At 40.4% G+C, this 25,975-nt stretch overlaps 1 protein-coding gene across 5 annotated transcripts in view; it reads left to right on the forward strand.

The window, feature by feature from the left end:
- The first annotated feature begins 280 nt into the window (after window positions 1-280).
- Window positions 281-25,975, forward strand: part of CLTC (clathrin heavy chain) — a 75,594-nt gene continuing 49,899 nt past the window's right edge. Inside the window, exons 1-2 of one of the 5 annotated variants that reach the window (XM_012445409.2) lie at window positions 281-602; window positions 23,958-24,177. In XM_012445409.2, coding sequence (XP_012300832.1) covers window positions 561-602; window positions 23,958-24,177 — 262 coding nt within the window. In that variant the 5' untranslated portion in view covers window positions 281-560. Of the gene's footprint in view, window positions 603-2,026; window positions 2,199-23,957; window positions 24,178-25,975 lie in introns of those variants that run through there. The other 4 variants (XM_012445411.2, XM_012445413.2, XM_012445414.2 and 1 more) reach the window with 4 other exon arrangements.

The raw sequence follows: 25,975 nt of genomic DNA on the forward strand, positions 1-25,975 counted from the left end.
CACGTGCACATGGAAGTACGTGGGTGGGACCTAAAGCGCCCACGGAAGTGACGTTGGTCGCCCCGAGTCGCATGATGTGGCAAAATGAAAAAAAAAGCCTCGGTGGGGGGAGAAAAAGAAGATTGGCGAAAATGATGAGTCTAAAAAGTAGTCCCTCTGGTTCCTCTGTTTCCCCATTTGCGTCAGGACGCGAGCATCTGAGCGCACTGCGCCTCGAATTCCTGCGCCCGCCGCGCGCTCCGCTCCTCGGAAGGGTACATAAGGCGGAGGGAGGGTGAAGCGACTGGGCGGAGTTCTGTCGCCGGGATCCATCCGCAGGGCTCAGCCGTTTCCGGAGTCTGCGCTGCGCCCGGTTCCGCCATTGCGGCTCAACTGGCCCCTGGAGCCTCCGCCCCCGACCCGAGCTCTTTCGTCCGCCTGCCAGTTTCCTGCGTCTCCGGAGAGGATCCTGCTAAGCCCAGCCTTCCCCCTCCCCTTCTCCTCCTCTCCCTTGGAGAGCCCGGGCAGCCACTGCCCCGCAGCCCCAGTGACAGGAGGAGACCATACCCCCCGACAGCGCCATGGCCCAGATTCTGCCAATTCGTTTTCAGGAGCATCTCCAGGTGCGGCCGGGCCCGGGCTGATGAGGGCTGTGGAGAAGGTGGTAGGAAGGATCGAAGAAGCTGGAGTCTGGCCCTGAGCAGTATTGGAGCTGGAGGGGTGGGGGGGGTTGTCGGTGTTTCGGGTAGATGGAGGAGTGGGCAGTATCTTAGAAAGCTTAAAAGGTTAAATGATGTGCGGCTTGGATGGAGAGGACGGGAGTTGGGGTGCAATGGGCTGCAAGGCCAGGCCTGGATCCAAAGGCCTCTCGATCTTGCTTCCTGAACGGCCGGCACTGCGCGTACTAACTCTCCCCACCCCATTTTATTTAGTTCATTCATTTGGGTAGGGGAGTGGGAGGGGGATTCTCCCTTGTTTCTACCAGAGCAAGGATTTTTACCATCCCCTGGGCCAGGCAGGGCTGTCACCTTCTGTTGCTCTCCTCTTTTCCTCATCGTGTCTGCACCCAGGAGTTGTGGAGCGGGTGGGTTGGGGAGGAGCAACCTTTTTTTTTCCTCCCTCTGCGGCTCTCAGCTGAGAAAGGCACCTTCTCCGGTGGTGGGGGTTGTGGGTTGGTGAGGCGGTGGCTTGTCTCTTGCCTTCCCTGAGGCAGCAGGGACAGAAGGTCACTGAAAGAACGTAACGAGGGTAGAATGGGGGAACGCATTTCTCAGAGCGTTGTCAATCTAGAGTGTGTGGGGTCAAGGTCCCTAGGGAAACTCGCCTCCCCTCCCCCCTTTTTTTATTTCTCTGGGGATGTTGTGGCTCTTAACCCCTCTCTGATTCTAGAAGGTGGGAAAGAGTTATGCAGAGGTTATCTTCTAGTCTTCTCTAGTAGTAGCAGGTAGTTTTGATATCTTCCTCAGGATCACATGGAATTGAACAGAGCCCTGGGGACAGAGCACAGCTGCTCTGAGACCTAAAGGGTTATTTTGTCTGTAACTGGCTTCCCTTTAGTAAGTTCTAGAGTTCTTCCCCATGGTTCCTTATCCTGGAGGCAACATATTGTTGTCTCATCTGGCAGCATGCCAGTGGCCGGCCTAGGCAGGTGACCATTGGAAGGCTTCACCGAATTAAACCTCTTCAGAGCTTTTGATTTTCCGGTATCACCAATTCTGATTTTTACTGTAGCTGAAATAATTTATTCCTATTAATTTGCTTTCTTCCCAAATATCCTCTTAAAGAAGCCTGCCTTAGCTCAATGGTCTGAAGGGCTAATTCCATCATAACAGAGAATGCGGTGGTTTGGCATGACACTAATACCAGTGACCTATTAGACACTTTACCATTGAAGACCATTTTTATTTACATTCCCCCATTGGCATAACATACATAAAGGATTCTTGTTAATAAAAGGGTTTAATAATTCAGGCTGTAAGTAACATAATTTCATATTTCTTTGCAGGTATTACCATATTTGCACTGGCAAGGAATTATTTTCCTTTAAGGCTTGAAATGTAAAGAACAACAAATCTTTACCCATAAAATGAGTTAAATAATGCACTTTCTTCAGTCATAATTTTCAAATAACTCATCTGAAGTAATGGAATATACCTTGGCAATAAAAACACTTTTGCAGAAGGTTGAGAATGTTCAGTGACTTAAATGAAAGTTGCCAGGTAAAAAAAGAAGAAAAAAAATGTTCAGTGACAAAAATGGACATGTTTTTCTGATCAATTCAAGTTTAATTGCTGTGGTTACCTCTGTTAAAGTGGGGTGGCAAATGAATGTGGAGAGTTGAGAAGGTGCTGTTCTTAAGTGTGAAAGGAAAACGTGGGCTTATTTTCTTACTAAAGTGCATCTGAAATATCTTTCTGCAGACAAATGTTTATAAACCACACACAGAGAATCAAGTACAGCTGCTGTTTATTTTCCACGGCAGATGTATAGCTCACTACTAAATCTTGTGGTGGTTCGAGTAATAGCTTTTCATTTCTTTTAAAGAGGAGACAAGAATTGTTAAATGATCTCAAAGATTGGAACCCAACCTCATCAGTTATTGAAGACAAGTTTAATACATGTCTGTTTTCTAACTGGTTCAAAGTTTCTGCAGATACTTGAGCGAAGCCATTTTCTTCTCAAATAATTTGAAGATTTTGAATATAAAGCAGATTTGTAAATTGAAAAATTCAGTCTGTTTTTTGGATTGCTATGTCATGCCTAAACTTAAGCTTGCTTAACTAATGTGACTGTGTGCTCCAGCTGATTAATTGCAGAGCCCAATAACCACAGCCTCTTCCATGATAATGTATGTCCTGACTTCATATCATTATCTCCTCCCTTTTAAAAATTAGAAGGTTTTTGTTTTTTGAAGAGACAGGGTTTTTGCTCTGTCATCCATGCTAGAGGTCAGTGGTGCCATCACAGCTCACTGCAGCCTCAACCTCCAGGACTCAAGCTGTCCTCCCACCTCAGCATCCTGAGTAGCTGGGACTATAGACATGAGCCACCACACCTGGCTAATTTTTGTATTTTTTGTAGAGATTGGGCTTCACCATGTTGCCCAGGCTAATCTCTTGGACTCAAGCAGTCCTTGCCTCTGTCCCCCAAAGTGCTGGGATAGTAGGTGTGAACCACCAAGCCGAACTAATAAGGACTATTTTGATTGGTGTCTTTGGTCTCTGACCTCTGAGCTTCTACCAGTTTGCTAAGTAGCAGAAAACTTTCTGAAACACTTAGAATAAAAACTGGAAACAAGAAATGAGGAACTTAAGTATGAGTATAGAGTTAGCTTGTGAAACTGTAAACGAACTTATTTTTATACCCTTTAACTACATTGTCCAGTTGAAGGATCTGTCATCATCACTGGACGGTTAGTAAATGAATGTTAATTTATGAATATTTCTTTTTTTCTAGACCGATAGCAGGTAATAAATGAGTGCCTATTTGAGCAAGCTATTGTTGGAATTGCAGTTTCTTAAAAATCCTAGGCTACATATATAAATTATTGCCTGTGATTCTCAATTTTTTGGTGATTCTCAATTTTTTGGCACATTAAGTATCTTTAGGCCACCAGACACATTCCTTTGTATTTCTAGATTCCTTGGGTCTCCAAGTAAAAATCACCCTAACCTATTCTTTGCCCTTTGATCCATAAAAGCAGGCATGGAATGTGTTGTTGAGTCGAATGTTAGGGATTCCTGCTATAGTTATTTTGGGTTGCAAATAGAAAGCAATGCTAAGTACTAGGATTTACTACATGCTTAGTTGTACTGTCTGGAAGAGGTATACTTCCTGGAATTATGCTGCAGTCTCCTGGGAGTAGCTTCTAAGTTTAAAATGTATCATATTCTTCAGAATTTTGATGGTCAGTTTACTTAGCTTAAAGTGGTGTGGTTAACTTTAGTGAAAGTGCTTTCACTCTGATTAGGAAATAAGACACAGAATGGTGTGTATGTAGAACACAATCATTTTCATTTGAGTATTTAGGAAAATTCACATTTCAGGAACCTTGGTAGTTGCTCTTGAACAGTTGTTTCTGACCATAATTGGAACTTGTACCTTGCTTTTAAAAGGTTCCATTTACATTGAGTCCTCAGCTTCTTTGCAAAATTGTTTCTTCCATGCATATGTTTAACTCTATATGTTATTTGAATTATTTTTAACAAGGTGTTTTCTCTGTTATTGTTACTGTTGTGGCTTTTTCTCTTTGAGAGTTATTGTCCAATAGAACTTTCTTCAATGATGGAACTGTCTACTAGCTACATAGGGATATTGAGCACTTGAAATGTGGCTGATGTGACTCAGGAACTAAATTTGTGCTTCAGTTTCTTTTTAATTAATTTAAATGTAAATAGCCACATGTGACAATTGACTACAATATTAGACTGCACAATTACAGGCCATGCTGATGTGCTTTGTAAGTTTGAAGATTTAGCTTACCATGTATTTCGTTAGATAAAATTAAAACACTCATTGTTCAGAAGTTTTAACTGAATACTGTCTTGGAAAGTGGCGATAATGAACAATGACTAGCAGCAGACTTCTTGCTGTAAATTTGGTTAGGTATTTTCAGGTCTTTACTCAATCCTCCAGACAGCTTTCTAAAAAGTGAGACTCATATAGTGGGAGTGCTGTCTAAATGGGATGTGTACCTGGGTCTTCTGACACAAAATATTTCAAAGAAATTGAATAATTGGCCTTAAAAAGAGAACTTAGACCCAGAGAGGTGAGTTCTCTCTACTTGTTTATAGATTAATGATGTGGTATAGTAGAACAGGGCTTTAGGGGTTGTTGAAACCAGTGCTTCCAATAGAAAAATATGAGCCACATACTGTTGTTTTTTTTTTTTTTTTAAAGACAGTCTTACTCTGTCACACAGGCTAGAGTGCAGTGGTGTGATCTCAGCTCACCGCAGCCTCCAGAGTCAAGTGATTCTTCTGCCTCAGCCTCCCGAATAGCTGGGATTATAGGCACCTGCCACCACGCCTGGCTAATTTTTGTATTTTTAGTAGAGATGAGGCTTTACCATGTTAACCAGGCTTATCTCCAACTCCTGACCTCAAATAATCTGCCCACCTTGGCCTCCCAAAGTACTGGGATTACAAGCGTGAGCCGCCACCCCTGGCCTCACATATTTTTGCATTTTCTAGCAGCCATGTTAAAAGTGAAAAAACAGATAAAATCAATTAATTTGTGTGTGTGTGTGTGTGTGTGTGTGTGTGTGTGATGGAGTCTTCCTCTGTCACCCAGGCTAGAGTGCAGTGGCATGATCTCTGCTCACCACAACCTCTGTCTCCTGGGCTCAAGCAGTTTTCCTGCCTCAACCTCCAGAGTAGCTGGGATTACAAGGGTGCGCCACCACGCTTGGCTAATTTTTTATATTTTTAGTAGAGACAGGGGTTTCACCATGTTGGCCAAGCTGATCTTGAACTCCTGACCTTGTGATTCACCTGCCTCGGCCTCCCAAAGTGCTGGGATTACAGGCATGAGCCACTGCACCCAGCCTAGTGTGTATTTCTTTTTTCTTTCCTTTTTTTTTTTTGGTTGGCGGGGGGAGGCGCAGAGACTCACTCTGTCACCCAACCTGGAGTGCAATGGCATGATCTCAGCTCACTGCCACCACTGACTCCTGGGTTCAAGTGATTTTCCTGCCTCAGCCTGCTGAGTAGCTGGGATTACAGGCGCCTGCCACCCCATCTGGCTAATTTTTTGTATTTTTAGTAGAGATGAGGTTTCACCATGTTGCCCGGGCTGGTCTCAAACTCCTGACCTCAGGTGATCCGCCCACCTCCGCCTCCCAAAGTGCTGGAATTATAGGCATGTGCCACCACGCTCAGCCATGTGTGTTTTATACTTAGAGCACATATCAATTTAAACCCTATTTTCATTGGAAATAACTAGTCAGTGTTTGGAGTTCATAAAATTTACAGTTAGAAAGTCAGATTTTGGGCTGGGGGAGGTAGCTCATGCCTGTAAACTCAGCACTTTGGGAGCCAAGGTAGGAGCATTGCTTGAGCCCAGGAATTCGAGGCCAGCCTGGGCAACAGAGTGAGACTTTGTCTCTATATTAAATAAAGAAAAATGAAAAACAAAAAAGGAGATATGCAATACTTCAATGATCCCAAACATACTTAAGTTTTCCAGTAATTGAATCACTTACTGGATTTTTTAATCATTTAATTTTAATTAAACTTACGGTAACTACATTTCAAGTGTTCGGTATCGTATGTGGGTTTTGTCTTATGGTTGCTATATTGGACAACACAGGTTAAGTCTAACCTCTTCTTTTTCTCTTGGAAATAGGCATACTATCTCACAAAGTTATTATGAGGATCTGAGGTCATGTATGTGAAAGTACTTTACGTAACACTTTAGGAGCATTAATTATTGGCTAAATAATTTTTGTCCAGTACATTTTATTCAAGTATCTCAACCAATGGCACAGTATTCATTTGCAGATCCAGCATTTTATGGGGTGTAAGTATTTGGGGATAGTGTATTTACCTAAGATTTGAGTACTTACTGCATATCAGGAACTGTGTTAGACTCTAGGGACAAGGTGGTAAACAAGATGGACAAGCCTTGCATTCAGGCTTCCACTGATTAGTTGGCAAAGGGTGTCCACTTGTCATTCCAACCATTGATGTTGTCTACTTGATTGTGGATCTTTTATATATTTGAACATTTGAGATAGTGCACGGTTTAATAGAAATACCGACGTGAAACAGAGTTGATTACACTCTGAAACTGCCCCCAAAAAAGAAAAATTTAAATAAACCTTTTATTATATTCCGTGAGTCTTATTATGTGCCACTCGTACATTTTAAATTAGGGTTCCTTGATCAGATGTATTTGAAAAAAAACTTAATCATATCGGATAAAATACCCATATGGAATACCAGTCAGGCCTTTGTTAGAGTTATTTTATGTGTCCTTTTTTAAGGTAGTAGTGTTGAAGTGAATATTCTCACCTAGATGAACAGTAGGTTCATAGCCAATGTTTTAGTCCTATATATTAGAATAATGCTGTTTCTCTAAGTTCATGTACATATATGCCATGCCAAAACTACTTCATTAAATAAACTGGTCTTCCGAGCCATAGGAAAGTTTATAGCTCTGGGTGTCTTTTTTTCCCTTCTTGGTCAAGTGCCTGTGGCTGATGCTCTTAACTCAAGAGATGGCTGAAAGCTTGGCCCTAAATGTATTATGCAAAACTCATCTGTCAGACTTTTATTTTGTGAGTCTCTTCTTTTGTATTATTTCCTTAAATTAAAACATAATTTAAGATATTTTGTCCTACCTTTTTTTTTTTTTTGAGACAGGGTCTCACCCTGTTGAGTGCAGTGGCATGATCAAGGCTTACTGCAGCCTTGACCTCCCTGGGCTTAGGTGATCTTCCTACCTCAGCCTCCCAGGTAGCTGGTACTAAAGGCAGGTGCCACCAAACCCGGTTAATTTTTGTATTTTTTTGTAGAGTTGGGATTTTGCCATGTTTTCCAGGATGGTGTGGAAATCCTGGGCTCAAGCAATCTTCCTGTCTCAGCCTCCCAGAGGGCTGGAATTGCAAGTGTGAGACACCCAGCCTTGTCCTATTTTTGTGGAAATAACTATTCAAATCTTAATTGTCCTGAAATCTAATCCATAAAATCAAAGTACATTGGCTATTATAGCTGTTTGAGCACCTACTGTGTACCAAAAATTGTATTAAATATGTGATGTTTATTATCATTTAATTACCAAGAGAACCCTTTTAACTAAGTCGGATTAGCCTTATTGTAAAGATTGGGAAATTGACTTGCACACCAGGTAACTTTTAGAGTCACACAGCTAGTGAGCAGTCAGACTTTTAATACTTGTTCTTTCATTTGGCTCACTGCCTTGTTTGGTAAATGGTCTGTATCATTTGAACTTTATATTATGAGAAAAGTAGAAGATACCAAATTAACATCTGACTTCATGCCTTGAACAATTATTTAGCTATATCTTTTTTAAGGACTTTATCCAATTTTCTATTGGAAAATTCTGCAGAATGATTGGGATTGGGTTAACTTGTAACCAGGATTGTCTGCGTCCATCTCATAAGGCTGAACTTGTCACACTTTTCTATAGACTTTTTCTTACTGAAAAGAATGAGTATGTTCCAGTTTGAAGCCACTTGTGAAAACAGGAAACTTCTGCTTTCTATTTTACTGTAAATTCATGTTTTTGTGTTCATACCAAGAAATAGAAGGTTGAACTCAAGGAAGGCAGCGGCCCATGAAGGGGATAGGAAAGGAAGGTGAGAATGGAATATATTTGCTCATTTTGAGTAGCATCTTGGTAGAAGGGAAAATGGTTATAAACTTGTAGGGTTGCGCTTCAGAGGCAGACTGTCAGTACCGTTAATACTTCTTGTTCCTAATCCTTAGGTAAATAAGGATTTTCTTTAAGTTCTAAAGTAAGGCAGTTTTAAAGATTATTTCTGAAAGAATAGGAACCAGATCCATTAAGACTGTATTTTGTCACGTTAAAAAATTTAAACTCTGCAGTGTGCTATTCTGGAAAATGTCTCAGATGTTTAATCTGGGCTTATCTATTTGATTATGTCAGATTTTTAGTTCTTCTCAACTTCCTCATTTATTTTTTTTTCTTTTTTCTTTTCTTCCTCTGAAATCTAGGTGGAAACTTCCTCATTTATTAAAACAATACTTCCTGGTAATTTTAAAGTTAGACTACAGTATGTGTTTTTAGTTATAGTGTAATATTTAGCCCTTAACCCGTTACAGGCACTTGAATATTAGTTCTTCCCCTCTACCCTGGAAGAGTTGCCCTTGGTCCACCTGAGTTGAATATATGTGCCATACGGTAGGAGAAAAACTACCATCTACCCAGTTATTGAAGCCAAGATCTTGAAGTTACACCAGACTGTCTAATTTCTCATTTTCTACATCCAGTCGATTTCTGGAGTTCCTCAGTAATACACACTGGGGGTCCATGACCCTAGGTTGAAACTCGGAGTCATAGTAGATGAAATAATGGGAACTGGATTGGGAGTTGACTCTGCCACCCAGGCTGGAGTACCGTGGTGCAATATTGGCTCATTGCAATTTTGCCTCCCAGATTCAAGCAATTCTCCTGCCTCGGCTTCCCGAGTAGTTGGGACTACAGGTGCCCACCACCACACCTGGCTAATTTTTTTTTTGTATTTTAGTAGAGATGGGGTTTCACCATGTTGGCCAGGCTGGTCTCAAACTCCTGACCTGAAATGATCCATTCACCTCAGCCTCCCAAAGTGCTGGGATTACAGGTGTGAGCCACCGCACCTGGCCAACTTGCATTTATTTCTGATTAACTGCTCATCTGAGAAAGGTGTCTTAAAAAAAAAAAACACCAAAATGGACAGACTGAAGCCAAAGACTGTCAGTATATATGCTCTGCTTGGTAAATGGTTGGCTTTGGATAGCTCTCATTATTTAAGTATGAATAATGAGGGGAAAAAATGAGTAGAGAGAATATGGTTTACAAAACCCATCTCTTTCTCCACTTTCTGCAATACTCTATATTTGGACATACTGAACTATGAAAATCTAAGGCAGATTTCTTTTTCTTTCTTTCTTTCTTTTTTTTTTTACCGCAAATATCCTCAGGAAACAGTTTCCTTATTAAAAGCCTTACTGAGGCCGGGCGCGGTGGCTCACGCCTGTAATCCCAGCACTTAGGGAGGCCGAGGCGGGTGGATCACGAGGTCAAGAGATCGAGACCATCCTGGTCAACATGGTGAAACCCCGTCTCTACTAAAAAAAAAATACAAAAAATTAGCTGGGCATGGTGGCGCGTGCCTGTAATCCCAGCTACTCAGGAGGCTGAGGCAGGAGAATTGCCTGAACCCAGGAGGCGGAGGTTGCGATGAGCCGAGATCGCACCATTGCACTCCAGCCTGGGCAACAAGAGCGAAACTCCGTCTCAAAAAAAAAAAAAAAGCCTTACTGAATCTTCATAGTATTGTGTCCTCTCACAGTTGCTTCTGTTTTGAACACCAGAATGCTGTTTCGCAGAGGCTACTTACTGTAGGCTTGAAATCAACTGGATTAGTGAGAGACAAATTTTACACATCTAAAATTCTCCTGTGTATGACCTCACAGTTGAAACTGCTGGATATTATAAGCAGAATTTAAATATCCCTTGAAAAGCAGTCCATTAAGGGCTTCCTTCTTTCTTTTCTTTCCTTCCTTCCTTCCTTCCTTCCTTCCTTCCTTCCTTTCCTTCCTTCCTTCCTTCCTTCCTTCCTTTCTTCCTTTCTTCCTTTCCTTCCTTTCCTTCCTTTCTTTTCTTTCCTTCCTTCCTTTCTTTCCTTTCTTTCTTTTTTTTGAGACAGAGTCTCACTCTGTTGCCCAGGCTGGAATGCAGTGACACAATCTCGGCTCACTGCAACTTCTGCCTCCCGGGTTCAAGTGATTCTCCTGCCTCAGCCTCCCAAGTAGCTGGGATTACAGGTGTGCACCACCATGCCCAGTTAATTTTTGTATTTTAGTAGAGACAGGGTTTCACTGTGTTGGCCAGGATGGTCTCGGTCTTTTGACCTCAAGATCAACCCTCCTTGGCCTCCCAAAGTGCTGGGATTACAGGCATAAGCCACCACACCTGGCCTTGATTTGTTTTTATTTTTTTTAAGATTTTGAATTCAGGCCAGTTACAGTGGGTCACGCCTGTAATCCCAGCACTTTGGGAGGCCAAGGTAGGTGGATTGCTTCAGTCCAGGTGTTCGAGACTAACCTGGGCAGCCTGGCAAAACCCTCTCTCTACAAAAAATACAAAAATTAGCCGGGTGTGGTGGTATGTGCCTGTAGTTCCATCTACTTGGGAGGCTGAGGTGGGTGGATCACCTGACCTGGGAAGTCAAAGCTGCAGTAGGCTGAAGTCATGCCACTGCACTCAAATCTGGCCAACAGAGACCCTGTCTCAAAAAAACAAAAAATTAATTCAGAAGTAAATCCCAGAGTTAAGTAAAAGTGGTGTATGTGTGACAGAATAGGTTACAAATTTAAGAATTTTAGAAACCAAAATAATTGAAATGGAAGCTCTTTTCAATGAAAGAAATCTTTTGTAATTTGAAAGAAGCAAAATTAGGCTAACGCCCTTTTTGGCCTTAGCCCACCTGCACCCAGGTGAATAAACAGCCATGTTGCTCACACAAAGCCTGTTTGGGGAGTCTCTTCATTCAAAGCACACATTTTAATATTTGGTGCTGAAAACTGGGACGAGGGAACTCCTACAGGAGACCAAATCCCCATCCCTGTTCTTGTGCTCACTCCATGAAGAGATCTGCCTACCAACCTGGGGTCATCAGAAGCAGCCCACAGACGCACAGCAAGAAAATAGAAAGAAAGAAAGAAGCAAAATTAAACAGATTTAGTGTTTGGAACAGGCCTGAGGAAGTTGTAATACCATGAATTTAAAAAAATAAAATAAGAAAACTGAGGAGGGCAAGGCACAATAATTGGTTGAACCTGGGAGCCAGAGGTTGCTGTAAACTGAGATCACGCCACTGCATGCCAGCCTGTAGAGCGAGACTCTGTCTCAAGGAACAAACAAACAAAAATCCCCAAAACTATAAGCATCCAGGACACATCCTCTCCCTGACCAAAAAAATCAAAGTAATCTTAATTTTTAACTCTGAATTTTAGATAGTGAAGCAATGTCTATAGATTTTGAGATGGAAAATGTCTTCACTTTTTTTTAGAAGACATATGTCACAATTTGAACCCCCCCAAGAGCCTCTGAGCCTGAAACCTGTGTTTTCTCACTAGTAATGACAAAGTAACAGTCTTAGCACAAAATAAGCAAAGGGGACAATTTCACACAAAAAGTGTACTTAAAATACTGAGTTTGCATTGTTGCTAAATAATAGATGATCAGTATGTAATAATTGAAAGCAAAGCAAGTCATGGTGGTTTAATCTTTTTTTTTTTTTTTTGAGATGGAGTTTCGCTCTTATTACCCAGACTGGAGTGCGATGGCGCGATCTCGGCTCACCGCAACCTCCGCCTCCTGGGTTCAGGCAATTCCTCTGCCTCAGCCTCCTGAGTAGCTGGGATTACAGGCACGCGCCACTGTGCCCAGCTAATTTTTTGTATTTTTAGTAGAGACGGGGTTTCACCATGTTGACCGGGATGGTCTCAATCTCTTGACCTCGTGATCCACCCGCCTCGGCCTCCCAAAGTGCTGGGATTACAGCCGTGAGCCACCGCGCCGGGCCTGGTTTAATCATTTTAATGTCATTTTGAACTCCCTGAATTTGTTAATATTAAATCATTTTGAGATAACCTGTAAATCTTCATGTTGATTCTTATTTCATTCACTCATTTGAAAATGGTATTTGTGGCCGGGCACGGTGGCTCACACCTATAATCCCAGCACTTTGGGAGGCCGAAGCAGGTGGATCACCAGAGGTCAGTGGTTGGAGACTAGCCTGGCCAACATGATGAAACCCGGTCTCTACTAAAAATACAAAAATTAGCTGGGTGTGGTGGTGCATGCCTGTAATCCCAGCTACTTGGGAGGCTGAGGCAGGAGAATCACTTGAATCTGGGAGGCGGAGGTTGCAGTGAGCCAAGATCGCGCCATTGCATTCCAGCCTGGGCAACAAGAGCGAAACTCTGTCTCAAAAAAAAAAAAAGAAAAGAAAAGAAAAGAAAAAGAAAATTATGTTTGTGGCATTTAAGTTCACAGAAAAATACTCCAGGCCGGGCACAGTGGCTCACGTCTGTAATCCCAGCACTTTGGGGGGCTGAGGCTGGCAGATCGCTTGAGATCAGGAGTTTGAGACCAGCCTGACCAAAATGGTGAAACTCCTTCTCTACTAAAAAGAAAATACAAAAATTAGCCAGGCGTGGTGGCGCATACCTGTAATCCCAGCTACTCAGGTGGCTGAGACAGGAGAATGACTTGAACTTGGGAGGCAGAGGTTGCAGTGAGCCAAGATTGTGCTGTTGTGCTCCAGCCTGGGCAACAGAGCAAGATTCTGTCTCAGAAAAAAAAGAAAGAAAATACTCCAGTGTCTCAATCGTAAAATAAAATGATTCTAGTCTTATGACTTGTAGCACCTGGTAGGCTGTGTGGTTTAAATGGTTGATCTAAGTAGAATAATATGGGATAGAGCATAATGTCTAATTTCTTGGCAGATCTCTCAGTATAGAGAGAGACATGATTATGTGCAATGATGATGAGGTTGATGGAATGTAACACCAGGCTCCCACCTAAATGTTCATTTTGTGAAGTTGCTGGGAAGTTGTATCATAGAGTGAAGTTTGTCGAGGATCTTTATAGCTTGAATATTCATATCAGGAAAGCAAACCTTTAATGTCTGCTTGGTTACATTCTTGACATCATCCTTTTTATGTTAAGTCAGCAATAAGTATTATAACATACATATTTTTTGAGATGAGCTTTTGTTCTGTCACCCAGGCTGTTGGAGTGTAGTGGTACAGTCACAGCTCACTGGAGCCTCTGCCTCCTGGACTCAAACGACCTTCCCGCCTCAGTCTGCCAACTAGTTAGGACTACAGGCGCACACCACCATGCCTGGCCAGTTTTTTATTTTTTGTAGGGACAGGGTCTTGCCATGTTGCACAAGAGGTCCTCCAACCTGGGCCTCCAAAAGTGCTGGGATTGCAGGCATGAGCCACTGTGCCCAGCCTTGAACTCTCAAAGTAAACCCCTTTTCTGATTCTTCGAAAGGCAGGTTTGGATATATTCTGCACAACTTCTCACCTCTGCCATTGAATGTAGCTATGGTAGTAGTGTTTGGTGGTTTTGTGCTGCTGAATGGCATTTACACAGGGCCATAATCTTGGTAAGTCATATCCGTCTCCAAGATTTAGGGCATAAAAACCCCTGTATTTCCCTGCAGCTTGGTTAACATTGGCCTAATTGATCTGATATCATCTAATTATTGGAGTATTTTTTAAGAATGAGTTAACTTTAAAGTTTTTGAAAATTTCCAATCAGCAGTTGATTACAAATAGGAAAAATTCTTTGTCTGTGAGTCTCCTGGTAGTTTACCAAAGCTAATGGTCTTACAACCTCTCCCCAACTGTGATTCCTTCCTGAATATATTGCTTAAAATTTGCAGTTTGTGACCAGAATCAAAAATTCTAAGAAACAGTGATTCTCTCAAAGGCTAACATGGAGTAGAAAAAAACTGTATGTTTAAATGTGGGGACAGCAAGGGTTAAAGGCATGTTTTATTTGTTGCTTGAAATCTGTGGAGCCTACAGAAAACAGTGGCTGGTATCCTGTTGATGGAGGAACTAAAGGAATGCCGCATTCTCAGCATTTCTTATTTCCTGTAGAATACAGCAACTGCAGTTTTTATTTTACATTCTGCTAGTTTCCAGGAAGAGCTCAGTGAAGTGACTGCTGTCAGCATCTTTTTTCACTGTGATTGATACTAGAGAAGGTAGAGGATGTTCAGGAGCTTTTAAAGGAAATTATGCTTAGTGAAATACTTGGGTTAGGAAGTTAACCAAATCTTTAAGCATTGAGTTAAAATACCTGTATTGAGAGATTAATGGTATCAGAATGACATACAAATATCAGCAGGTCTCTCAAATTGTTTACCTACTAACTCTATGCTGCTAACACTTCTGAAGTCCTTAGTAAGATACAAGATTCATTTGCAGAAAAGATAATGGAAACTCCATCTGAAATACAGGAGCTCGTACATACTTCATTTACATTTTCCCTATTCAGATGAAACAAGGAGGATCTGGAAAGTGTGAGGCCAAGCACTAATTGTGAAACATAAGTCCTTAGTAATGCTGTCATAAACACAAGTTTTCATGTATTTTGATTTTCAGCTGATATAGCTGGTAAATGAGTTACAAGTTTATGAGTCATTCATTAGGAAACAAACTCTTTGGTGTACTTATAGAGAAGCCAATTTCCAATGAGTTTATTCTTAACTGATCAGATGTGAGAACTGCTGGTTGAAATTAGTAGGCTCAAAGCAAACCTATTACTCCTTTAGATGTATGGTGTCTATAGGCACAAACAGATTGTGAATGATGGCTGAGAGTGCACGTTGGTGCTAATGGAGAGTTGTCCTTACGTAGTTTAAGAATTGGGCCTTGAAAAAATTATGGTTTTATTTGGTTGTATGTCTTAAGCTAGAATTTTCTGCCCTTCTTAATGAAGGGCATTGAATTAAATATATTAATAAGACCATGAACTATTTGGGTCTCTCAACAATATTTTCATAGCTTAATCACTAATATGTTCTGTTAAGATGCTCATGCAACACCACTAAGTTTCCTGATTCCTTGATATATCAAGGTTTTCCTATTCTGTCTTTAGGAGCATATGAACAAAGCAAATTGGTCCACGTAAGGTTTGAGTATACAACAGTAGCATGATGTCCAAAACCAAGTCTATTTAAGAACAATCTATATCATGATACCATAGTCCCAGAACTAGAAGTTCATCAAATAATGGAGTGCTCTATGCTCCCACACTAAGTGTTTGATGTGTGTTAAATCACCTTAACCTTTCATGCAGCACCTAGGAGTGCTTTGCTCCCTCTCAAGTAAGGATAGATACTTTTTTTTTCCCTTTCTGTTTCCCATATTTACAATCAAATGGAGCATATTTTTAAAACCAAGATAGGAAAAATAAAGTTTAAACCATTAAAAACTGATGAGCATTCAACATAGATTTCTGAGTCTCATTGCCCATGTGTGTGTGTGTTTGTTTTTGAGACAGTCTTGCTCTGTTGCTGAGGCTGTGCCTCCCTTGTTGCCCAGGCTGGTCTTGAACTTCTGGCATCAAGCCATCCTCCCACCTCCAAAGTACTGGGATTACAGGTGTGAACCACCATGCCCAGTCCTATATTTGCTTTTGTTTGTTTTGCTTAAACATTTTAAAGAAATTAAGGCTATCATATTTTACCTGTAAATACTTCAACTTGCATCTTTAGAAAATAAGGACATTTTCCTTTTTTTTTTTTTTTGAGATGGTATTTTCCCTCTTGTTGCTCAGGCTGGAGTGCAGTGGCACGATCGTGGCTCACAGCAGCCTCTGCCTCCCGGGTTGAAGCAATTCTCCTGCCTCAGCCTCCCAAGTAGCTGGGATTACAGGTGCCCACCACCAAGCCCAGCTAATTTGTTTTTTTTAGTAGAGACAGGGTTTTGCCATGTTGACCAGGCTGGTCTCGAACTCCTGGCCTCAGGTGATCCACCCGCCTCAACCTCCCAAAAAATTGCAACCATTAGTTATCCATTGATGATTTTTTCTTGAATCAATTATTATAATTGCCAAATAATGACATATTAACAATTCAATTTTTTGGTTTGTTTGTTTGTTTGTTTGTTTGTTTGTTTTTGAGATGGAGTCTTACCCTGTCGCCCAGGCTGGAGTGCCTTGGCATGATCTCACCTCACTGCAACCTCCATCTCCCAGGTTCAAGCACTTCACCTGCCTCAGCCTCCCAAGTAGCTAGGGTTATAGGTGCCCATCACCACGCTGCCTGCCTGACTTTTGTATTTTTAGTAGAGACAAGGCTTTACCATGTTGGCCAGGCTGGTTCCAAACTCCTGACCTCAAGGGATCTGCTTGCCTTGGCCTCCCAAAGTTCTGGGATTATAGGTGTGAGTCACTGCGCCTAGCCTCCTTCATGATTTTTTTTTTTCACTATCTCCAGTGATATAAGCAACCTTCATGATTTTAAAGTTAGCTTTCTTCAGGAGCAGCTTTTAAAATTATTATTAATGTATTTTATTATGTTAATGTGGACTCCTGGAATTTGTAAATCTTTTATTTTTATTTACTTATTTATTTTGAGATGGGGTCTTACTCTGTTGCCCAGGCTGGAGTATAGTGGTGTGATCCCAGCTCACTGCAGTCTTTACCTCCTGGGCTCAAGTGATCCTCCCACTTCAGCCTCCCTCCTGAGTATTTTTGACTGGGAGGGGAGGGTCTTGACTGCAAGTCATCCATGTTCTTGGCACTTTGAATAAAGAATTGAGCAAAACACACAAAGCAACAAAAGAATGAAACAACGAAAGAATAGATTTATTGAAATGAAGGTACACTCCACAGGGTGGGAGCAGGCTTGAGCAAGTGGCCCAAGAGCCCTGGTTACAGAATTTTCTGGGGTTTAAATACCCTTTAGAGGTTGCCCATTGGTTACTTAGTTACACCCTATGTAAGTGAAGGATTGGCCCGTAACCAGTCTGATTGGTTTTGGGAGGCCACCAATCAGAGGCTAAAGTGAAGTTAGAAAGTTGCACCCTATGCAAATGAAGACTTGGCTGATGACCAGTCAGGTACTTTCCACTTTTTATATGCGATACAGTGGAAAGGTGGAGTTGCAAAGGGAGTAGCTTTTGATCCTTTCCTTATTTGGTCATGGAAGGGTGGGGTTTACCTATTGATTAAGTTCTAGGAAGTCAGTGTGAATGGGCTTTAGGTTCCCTGCCTCCAGACCCTATTCCCCTACCTCATGACCACAGGTGCCTGCCACCATGCTGGGCTAATTTTTGTATTTTTTGTAGAGATCGGGTCTCACTAAGTTGCTGAGGCTGGTGTGAGCTCCTGGGCTCAAGTGATCCTTCCACCTTGGCCTCCATAAGTGTTGGGATTATAGGTATGAGCCACTGTACCTGGTCTGAAAGTCTCTTTTAATCTATAATTGTTCTGAAAAGTAATTCATGGTATACATACAATGTTGTCTTTCTATGTAAGGAGATTCTGGACTCTAACTTCAGTTAGGCATATTAAAGAACAGAGATAGAAGAGGCTTTTATTCTTTAAGAAAGTTCTTTTATTTGAGGAGCTTAAAGTTTAATTGGATAAGGTCAGCTAGAATTGTGGGGCATGGGCAGATTAGGAAACACTGGGAAACTGGATTTGGAAATGTGTAGTGTAGGTATGTGTGTGTATGTGTGTGTGTGGCTTTGAACAAAGGGGCTTCAATTCTTGTGCACATAGAGAAGAGAAATGCTGTACCTGCTTTCCATTTTACTTTTTCTTAGTCTTGAGCTCTTGAGTAAAAATAGTTTTTGATAATACTGACTTTATGCCATCTGTTTGCATCAGTGTGCCCAGGAGCTTGCTCCCCTAATAAAGATGTTGGAAATATATTTGCCAAGTTTGTTAGAAACCCTTAGTAGTACTGTTCTACAATGCTCCTAAAATTAAAATTAAATAGGTTTACTTAGCATGAACCTGTTACATGGTTTTGAAGATTCTGGCTTGTACAAGTTAGGCAAAGTAAAGAACAGAATTGGAAGTCTTGGCTGGGCATTGTGGCTCATGCCTGTAATCCCAGCACTTTGGGAGGCCGAGACGGGAGGATCCCTTAAGCCCAGGAGTTGGAGACCAGCCTGGGAAACAAAGTGAGACCTTATCTCTCCAAAAAAATAACAGTCAGCTGGGCATGGTGGCGTATAGGTGGTCCCATCTATTTGGAAGACTAAAGTAAGAGGATCGCTTGAGCCCCGGAGGTTGAGGCTGCAGTGAGCCATGATTGTGCTACTGCATTGCACCCTGGACCACAGAGCAAGACCCTGTATCAGAAAAAAAAAAAGAATTGGAAGTCCTAAAGTGTAATTTCCTTTTCTCTTCACTTCCCTCACAAAAACAAACTTAAAAAAAAAAAAAAGCATTTAATAGTGTCTGAGTCAGTTAAGCACCCAGAGACCACTAATCTATTATCAGTAGTTAAAAGAAATTCACACCCAGAGTTTCAGCCAACCTGTGGAGAGCTGAATTAAGAAGATAATAAAACGTAAATGCAAAAATGCTGACCTTGAGCTGGCATAAAGTACTGATAAGTTGTATGTATTAATAGTTAATATCAGTGAGCTCTGGACTTCTTGATCCCAGGAGTTTAAGGATATAGTGAGCTATGATCACACCACTGCACTCCAGCTTGAGTGACAGAGTGAGACCCTCTCTCTTAAAAAAAGGAAAAAAAGCAATATCTGTTGCACTCTTAGATGTCAGGCATTGTTCTTTGCATTCATATTAAATCTTCACACCTCAGAGATAGATACTGTCATCTCAAATATTTCATATGAGGAAACATAAACACAGTCTGTGTTCTCTAGATCAGTGGTCCACAACCTTTTTGGCACCTAGGACCAGTTTTGTGGAAGATGGTTTTTCCACTGGTTGGGGGTGGGAGTGTGGGATGGTTTCAGATGAAACGTTCACCTCAGATTATCAGGCATTAGTTAGATTCTCATAAGGAGTGAGCAACCTCCTTCCCTCGCTTGCACAGTTCATATAGATCCCTTGCTTGCACAGTTCCCGTTCCTATGAGAATCTAATGCTGCGGCTGAAATGACAGGAGATAGAAGTCAGTGGGTGATGCCCGTTCATCGGCTGCCTACCTCCTGCTGTGTGGCCCAGTTCCTGACAAGCAATGGATGGATACTGGTCTGCGGCCTGCCAATGGGGACCCTTGCTCTAGATTATGGGGAAGTGAAAATACTATTTTCTCATTACAAAAACAGAATCCCAGCTTTTACTCCCTACCTCCCCATGTTAATGGAAGTTGGAATGGAGAAGGAAGGAGATGCCAGGGAGAGGAATCATTTTAAAATCATTTGTAACATGTAACTCCAGGGTACTTCAGAGTTTTAAAGAATAAATAGGGAATAAATTTCTTTAATTACCTTTTTAGATCCAGGTTTAAGTGTCAAGTTCTAAAGTAGTGCCACTTGTAGACCAAAATCTAATCTAGAAGCCAAATGAGTTATACCGTTTGGGTGCTTTTCTATAAAAAGAAGAAGTTTATTTGTATACTTTTGTGTCTTGTGCCATTCTTTTGGAAAAGGAAGGAGGAAATACATACTTTCATATGCTACAGGATAGCTCTGAGATGCAAAAGTATCTCTCTAATTGCTTGGGGGAGAAGGGTATTACTGGATTGATGGGATGGGTGACTTTTCATAGTATAACCTTTCGTAAGATTTTAGTGTTTTACTGTATGCACATAACTTAAAAAAAAAATAAGCCCCCTCTTTTGAACGCTGGTTTATTGACTCCGTATTCTTATAACAGCAAAATAAAAATTCTTTTAAGTAAAAAAAAAAATTATCATAGGAATTTCCAATCATATCTTAAAATAGAATATCTCAAGCTTCAATAGTGGCATTTTGCAGATTGAGAGGATAATAAAATCTAGCTGTAGTTTGGATACTCCATGTATCCAGATAAACTACATGCATTTCAGATACGTCCTCCGAAAATAGCTGCAAGTTTATAGTGAATGTCGTGTATGTCCTTTGACTTTATCCGAGGTTAGTTCCATAGTCTATAATTCAGTTTCTGGCTGGAGACAGTGGCTCATACCTGTAATCCTAACACTTGGAGGTCAAGGTGGGAGGATTGCTTGAACCCAGGAGTCCTGGGTAACAGGGAGACCCTGTCTCTTAAAAAAAAAAATTAGCCAGGAATGGTGGCACCTGTGGTCTCAGGTACTGAGGAGGCTGAGGTAGGACAATCACTTGAGCCTGGGAGGTCAAGGCTGCAGTGATAGTACACTCCAGTCTGGGCAACAAAATGAGACCCTGTCTGAATAAAGAAAGAATAAAAATATAATTCAGTTTATGTGGTATAACTTATATACCATCACACCTTTATAATTGCCTGAGAATACTTTATGGTTAATATGTGCTGTTTTGAAAATTAAACGTTTTAGAATATGTTACATTTTAAAAGTTTTCATCTATATTGATATTACTAGACATAGTTATATAGTATGGCAACCCTGCTATATGATTCTACTGTAAGGGTATACCTAACCCAGACTTGGAATTAATGGTAGTGGCTTGTCCTATTATTGTTTGTTTTGTATATTTCTCTTTTGAATATGTCACAGGAAAATACGGGAAGAATTACTGAGTGTTCTGGGCATTCTCATTCGAAAGGAACACCAGTAAGAAAAAAATCTTACCTACCTGATTTGAAGAGGTGGAAGCAAATTTAACCTTGTTAGCCAATAGGAATAGGTCACTTGAAGTTCCTGTCCTTTTTTTTTTTTGAGACAGAGTCACACTTGAACCCCGGGAGGCGGAGGTTGCAGTGAGCTGAGATCGAGATCACGCCACTGCACTCCAGCTTGGCAACAGAGAAGACTCTGGCTGAAAAAAAAAAAAGAGTTTTGTCACTTGCCTCCTGCTTAATTTTGCATTTTTTTAAATAAAGGATTTATGTCTATTTAACATGGAGTATTTTGACTAGTAGTACTAGGACATTCCTGAAGGAGATCAAAAATATATATGCATAGCTCTCTTAGTAGCATGTGTTTAATGAGAAAGTAATATAAGGATTACATAGATTAGGGTTGCAGGCAGTTCTGTCCCTTTAAAGCCATATCTTTTATTTCCTTATTTTTTTAAATTTTTGCAGAGATGGGGTCTTGCTATGTTGCCCAGGCTGGTCTCAAACTCCTGGGCTCAAGTGATCCTCTCATCTGTGCTGGGATTTATAGGTGTGAGTCAGGTTGCCAGACCAAATCTTTGTTTTTTTCTACAAGTAAAACACCCTGAGGCTGAAGGTCATTGCTAACTGATACAGCATGTTTTTCTTAGTGCTTTTTTCTGGGGATCTAGCAAGGAATTAGAAATACAGGTTGTTTGACTTTCCTTTATCCTCCTCTTTATTTTCTGATAGTGTTTTCTTAAAGTCATCTTCCACCTGCCTCTGAAGTTGATGGGTGAGAAGGAATCTGTTAGAATCATTTGGAGTTCAGTTAGTAGTGTCTCTGGTTTGCATCCTTTTGTGGTTTTGATTTTAATTTCACTATTTGACTAACACTATTTTTACTCTGACTTCCTCAAACACTGTGGGACTTAAACTGTGACAGGTGAAATTCAGTGTCTTAGGCGAAGGTTTGGTAGAGACTTCGAAACACAGAATTCTTACAGGGTAGCTTAGGAGCTAACTTCTTGCTTTTAGGTATATAACTCTATGAACTTTATAGGCCCAATGGAATATTTTCTCCAATTATCAGAAAGGCTAATTATCAATTAAACATACCTAAGGACTCTTTACTTAGAAAAACAGATGTGAGACCCTGTCTCAAAAAAAAAGTTAAAGTCAGGAAAATTAATGGTTTATAAGGTTTTACTATAACTAAATACATTATAAGTTACATACTTTAAAGCTAGTGTATTTGCCTTGCATTACAGCATATACTTGAGCTTGTAAAACAGGTTAATCTTCTACTTTATTACGATGTTTGTATTAATGGTTAGACAGTTGTTTGACTCCTTGCCCCTATATTCAGTGACTGAGTTATTGTAACTATACTTTATAACTGAGTTATAACATTTATAACTCAGTGCCAGCAGTCAAATAGTGTTCAAATTTGAGCACTGTATTGCTCAAATTTGTATTGTATTTAAAAAATAGAGGGAAACTGTATTGCTAGAGGACAAGGATGGCAGAAAGTCTTGATTTATTTTTTCCATGCTTTTTCTTTTGTGTGTGTGTGTTTTGCACTATTTGAATATGTGTGTGTGTTGTACCATGTGAATGTGTGTGTATTTTTTACCATGTGAACGTTGTGTGTGTGTGTTTTGTACCATGTGAATTTATTACCCTTGGAGGAAAGGGATAAAACTAGTCTGGCCAAGGCTAATAAAATAAAGCCTTCATGTAGTTTGTTTTAGTAGAACTTAATCTGTTACACCAGTTAGTCACCCAGAGTATTAATGACCCACTCTGGTAGAGATTTCCTCCTAGTAACAAGTGACTTTTGTTCTTACATACTTAGTTGGTTTGCAGAGACCTACCATCTTTAGATCCACTATATTTGTTTAGCATAATACTTTAGTATTTTCTGAGTGCACAAAGCAAATCTAATTCCATTATTTTCATTGTTAAATCCTTAAGTAGCTCCTTTTGCCTGTAGAATAAACTCAGGATTCTTCCTGGGGTATGTTTTAGCTTGTCAGTCTGGCCGTTGCTTATCTCTCTAACCTTAATTCTGTACTTCCTCAAGCCGATCTTAGACTATAGTGTTACAAAAAGTACTTGTAGTTCCCTTAGCCAACCACAGTTTTACATCTTTGTGCTTTATCACACGCTCTTTCTTTTGAGAATTCTCTAACCTGCCTCCTTTGAACACATTGCTTTAGCTATATAGCCTTTGACAAGATCCCTCTTACATATCTTTGTTTTGGCACTTTTTGCACAGAATTAGAATGTGTTTGCTCTTGCTATTCAAGTTCCTTTATTTAGATCAAGAACTCTGTGACATTTTAAATCTTTTTTTTTTTTTTTTTCTTTTTTTGAGATGGAGTTTCGCTCTTGTTACCCAGGCTGGAGTGCAATGGTGCGATCTCGGCTCACCACAACCTCCGTCTCCTGGGTTCAAGCAATTCTCCTGCCTCAGCCTCCTGAGTAGCTGGGACTACAGGCATGCGCCACCATGCCCAGCTAATTTTTGTATTTTTAGTAGAAACGGGGTTTCACCATGTTGACCAGGATGGTCTCAATCTCTTGACCTTGTGATCCACCCATCTCGGCCCATTTTAAATCTTTTTATGCTTGTAACTTTATTTTTCAGATTCTTAAAGCGTGAACAAGTAACTACTACATGTTAAGGGAGATAAGAGGACAGGTCCAGTAGTTCCAAGGTTTTAAAATAAATCCAGAAACTTAATTACCTCCAACCCCTTGAACCATAAATGCTAGCTTGCAGATGTTGCTCTTTTCTGTAACTCCATCTGTATTTGTTTTACTTCTTAGTTGAAACAGTTGAGCCATGTTTGAAGAAAAGAAGATCCAGTACTTGGCTATGAATTGTCTCACTTTAACATAATATAGATGTTATGGTGACCTTGAAGCATTAATGTTAAGTGAGGATTTGTGTTGATGAACACGTATGAATGTCAAGTCTTTCGAAACCACTTGGTAACATGGTTTATTATTACTATTTTTTCTAGCTCCAGAACCTGGGTATCAACCCGGCAAACATTGGCTTCAGTACCCTGACTATGGAGTCTGACAAATTCATCTGCATTAGAGAAAAAGTAGGAGAGCAGGCCCAGGTGGTAATCATTGATATGAACGACCCAAGTAATCCAATTCGAAGACCAATTTCAGCAGACAGCGCCATCATGAATCCAGCTAGCAAAGTAATTGCACTGAAAGGTATAAAAGATTGTGAGTTTTTCTTAAAACTCTTCCTGTGTGGTTTTTTTTTCTTTTGAGACAGAGTTTCACTCTTGCCGCCCAGGCTGGAGTACAATGGCTCAATCTCAGTTTACTGCAACCTCTGCCTCCCAGGTTTAAGTGATTCTCTTGCCTCAGCCCCCCTAGTAGATGGAAGGCTGTAGCTCCCCGCCACCACGCCTGGCTAATTTTTTTGTATTTTCAGTAGAGACAGGGTTTCACTACGTTGGCCAGGCTGGTCTCAAACTCCTGACCTTGTGATCCACTTGCATCGGCCTCCCAAAGTGCTGGGATTATAGGCGTGAGCCACTGCGCCCAGCCAACTCTTCCTATGTGTTTATGCAAGTACAATAACTAGAGTTTGCCTTTTAAGTATATTGGTTAAATTTGGTTAAAGAAAATAGACCTAATACTGAACTTGATTTAAACCACTTTAATGACTTTTACTTGTGATGTTTCTGTGAAATGTCTTAACATAGATTGACTTAGAATGATTTTTAGAATAAATGCATTTAAGTTTTGTATCTGATATAAGACTGTGCTAAACATATCTTTCTACAGAGGAAACAAATTAGTGATTCATATTCTGGAATAGAACATACTTTACTAATATTAGCACCTAAACATTGCAGAATTTTGTTATGATGATACACTCGCCTTTGATGCTGTGCCTTTATACTTCAGGCTTGTATTTAACTTATCGGGTTCTAGAAATGGCTTGAATTTACAGTAATTATTAAAAATGTGTTTGTTTATAGGAGGGTATTAAAGCTCTTAAGTGAATGGTATTTGAGTTTGTTCAGACTAACTTTTTTAACTGTCACAGCAGAGAACCATGCAGCTTAGTCTAAACAGAGTTCAATGACTCTTTTTTTTTTTTTAATTGGATTTTAGGTTTTGGGGTACATGTGAAAAACATGTCAATGACTCTTATAGACTGTCAGGGAGCCTATATTCCTTTGAACTTCAGAATGAGACTAATTGACCCTTTAAAACAGATGTTCTTAAGAGGGCTCGGTGACAAACTGACTCTTAAGGCATTTGATTGCCTTTTTTTTTTTTGCTTTGTTTTTTATTTTGATGGAAGAAAAGTTCAAGTTCCCAGTAATTTCTTGATAAATTTGTGGCTGAGTTGTTAGAGGTGCTGAACTTTGACTTTTCTTTATATGATTTAAACTTTGTATGTAGTAATAATACTAGTTGGAGAGTAAATAGGGTTGGGTAGGACAAGCATATTCAAACAAGTCACTATCACATATCTAAGATAGAAGCTGATCTCATCTCGAGGAAAAATGGTCCAGCTTTCACACAGGACCAGATGTTTTGTGACAGTAAGTGTTTTACTTCTATTACTTCTATTTAGGGTATTAAGCTTCCTTCAGACTCTTTAAAGAATTTAAATTCAGGTCCTTAGCAATTCCCATACCTCTCTATTAAAAGGCCATCATTTTAATTTTGCCAAAATTCTTTTCTATTTTTAATATTGTTGTTATCTTATCACATTTCTTAACGCTTTCTTATGTGTGCAGATGGTGAGTTATCTTAAATTAGATTGTATTAGTTACTGTCCTGTTCTATAAAAAGAATAAATTGAAAAGATTTTCAGAGCACTGTACAATAGCATTACAGATTTGTGCCTATATGTCTGCACTATGGGGTCAAGCTGTCATCCCTTGTCCCCCTTCCCAAACCACCCCACTTATATATACTCCAACCCCTAATAATCTGGGGGTTGCAGAAGGCAGCAAAGGAAAGTAAGTCATTCCAAAATACTGCTTCCTGCTGAAGA

This window comes from Aotus nancymaae, unplaced genomic scaffold (genome assembly GCF_030222135.1).
Source record: "Aotus nancymaae isolate 86718 unplaced genomic scaffold, 86718_ANA_hifiasm-v0.15.2.pri h1tg000018l, whole genome shotgun sequence".
NCBI lineage: Eukaryota > Metazoa > Chordata > Mammalia > Primates > Aotidae > Aotus > Aotus nancymaae.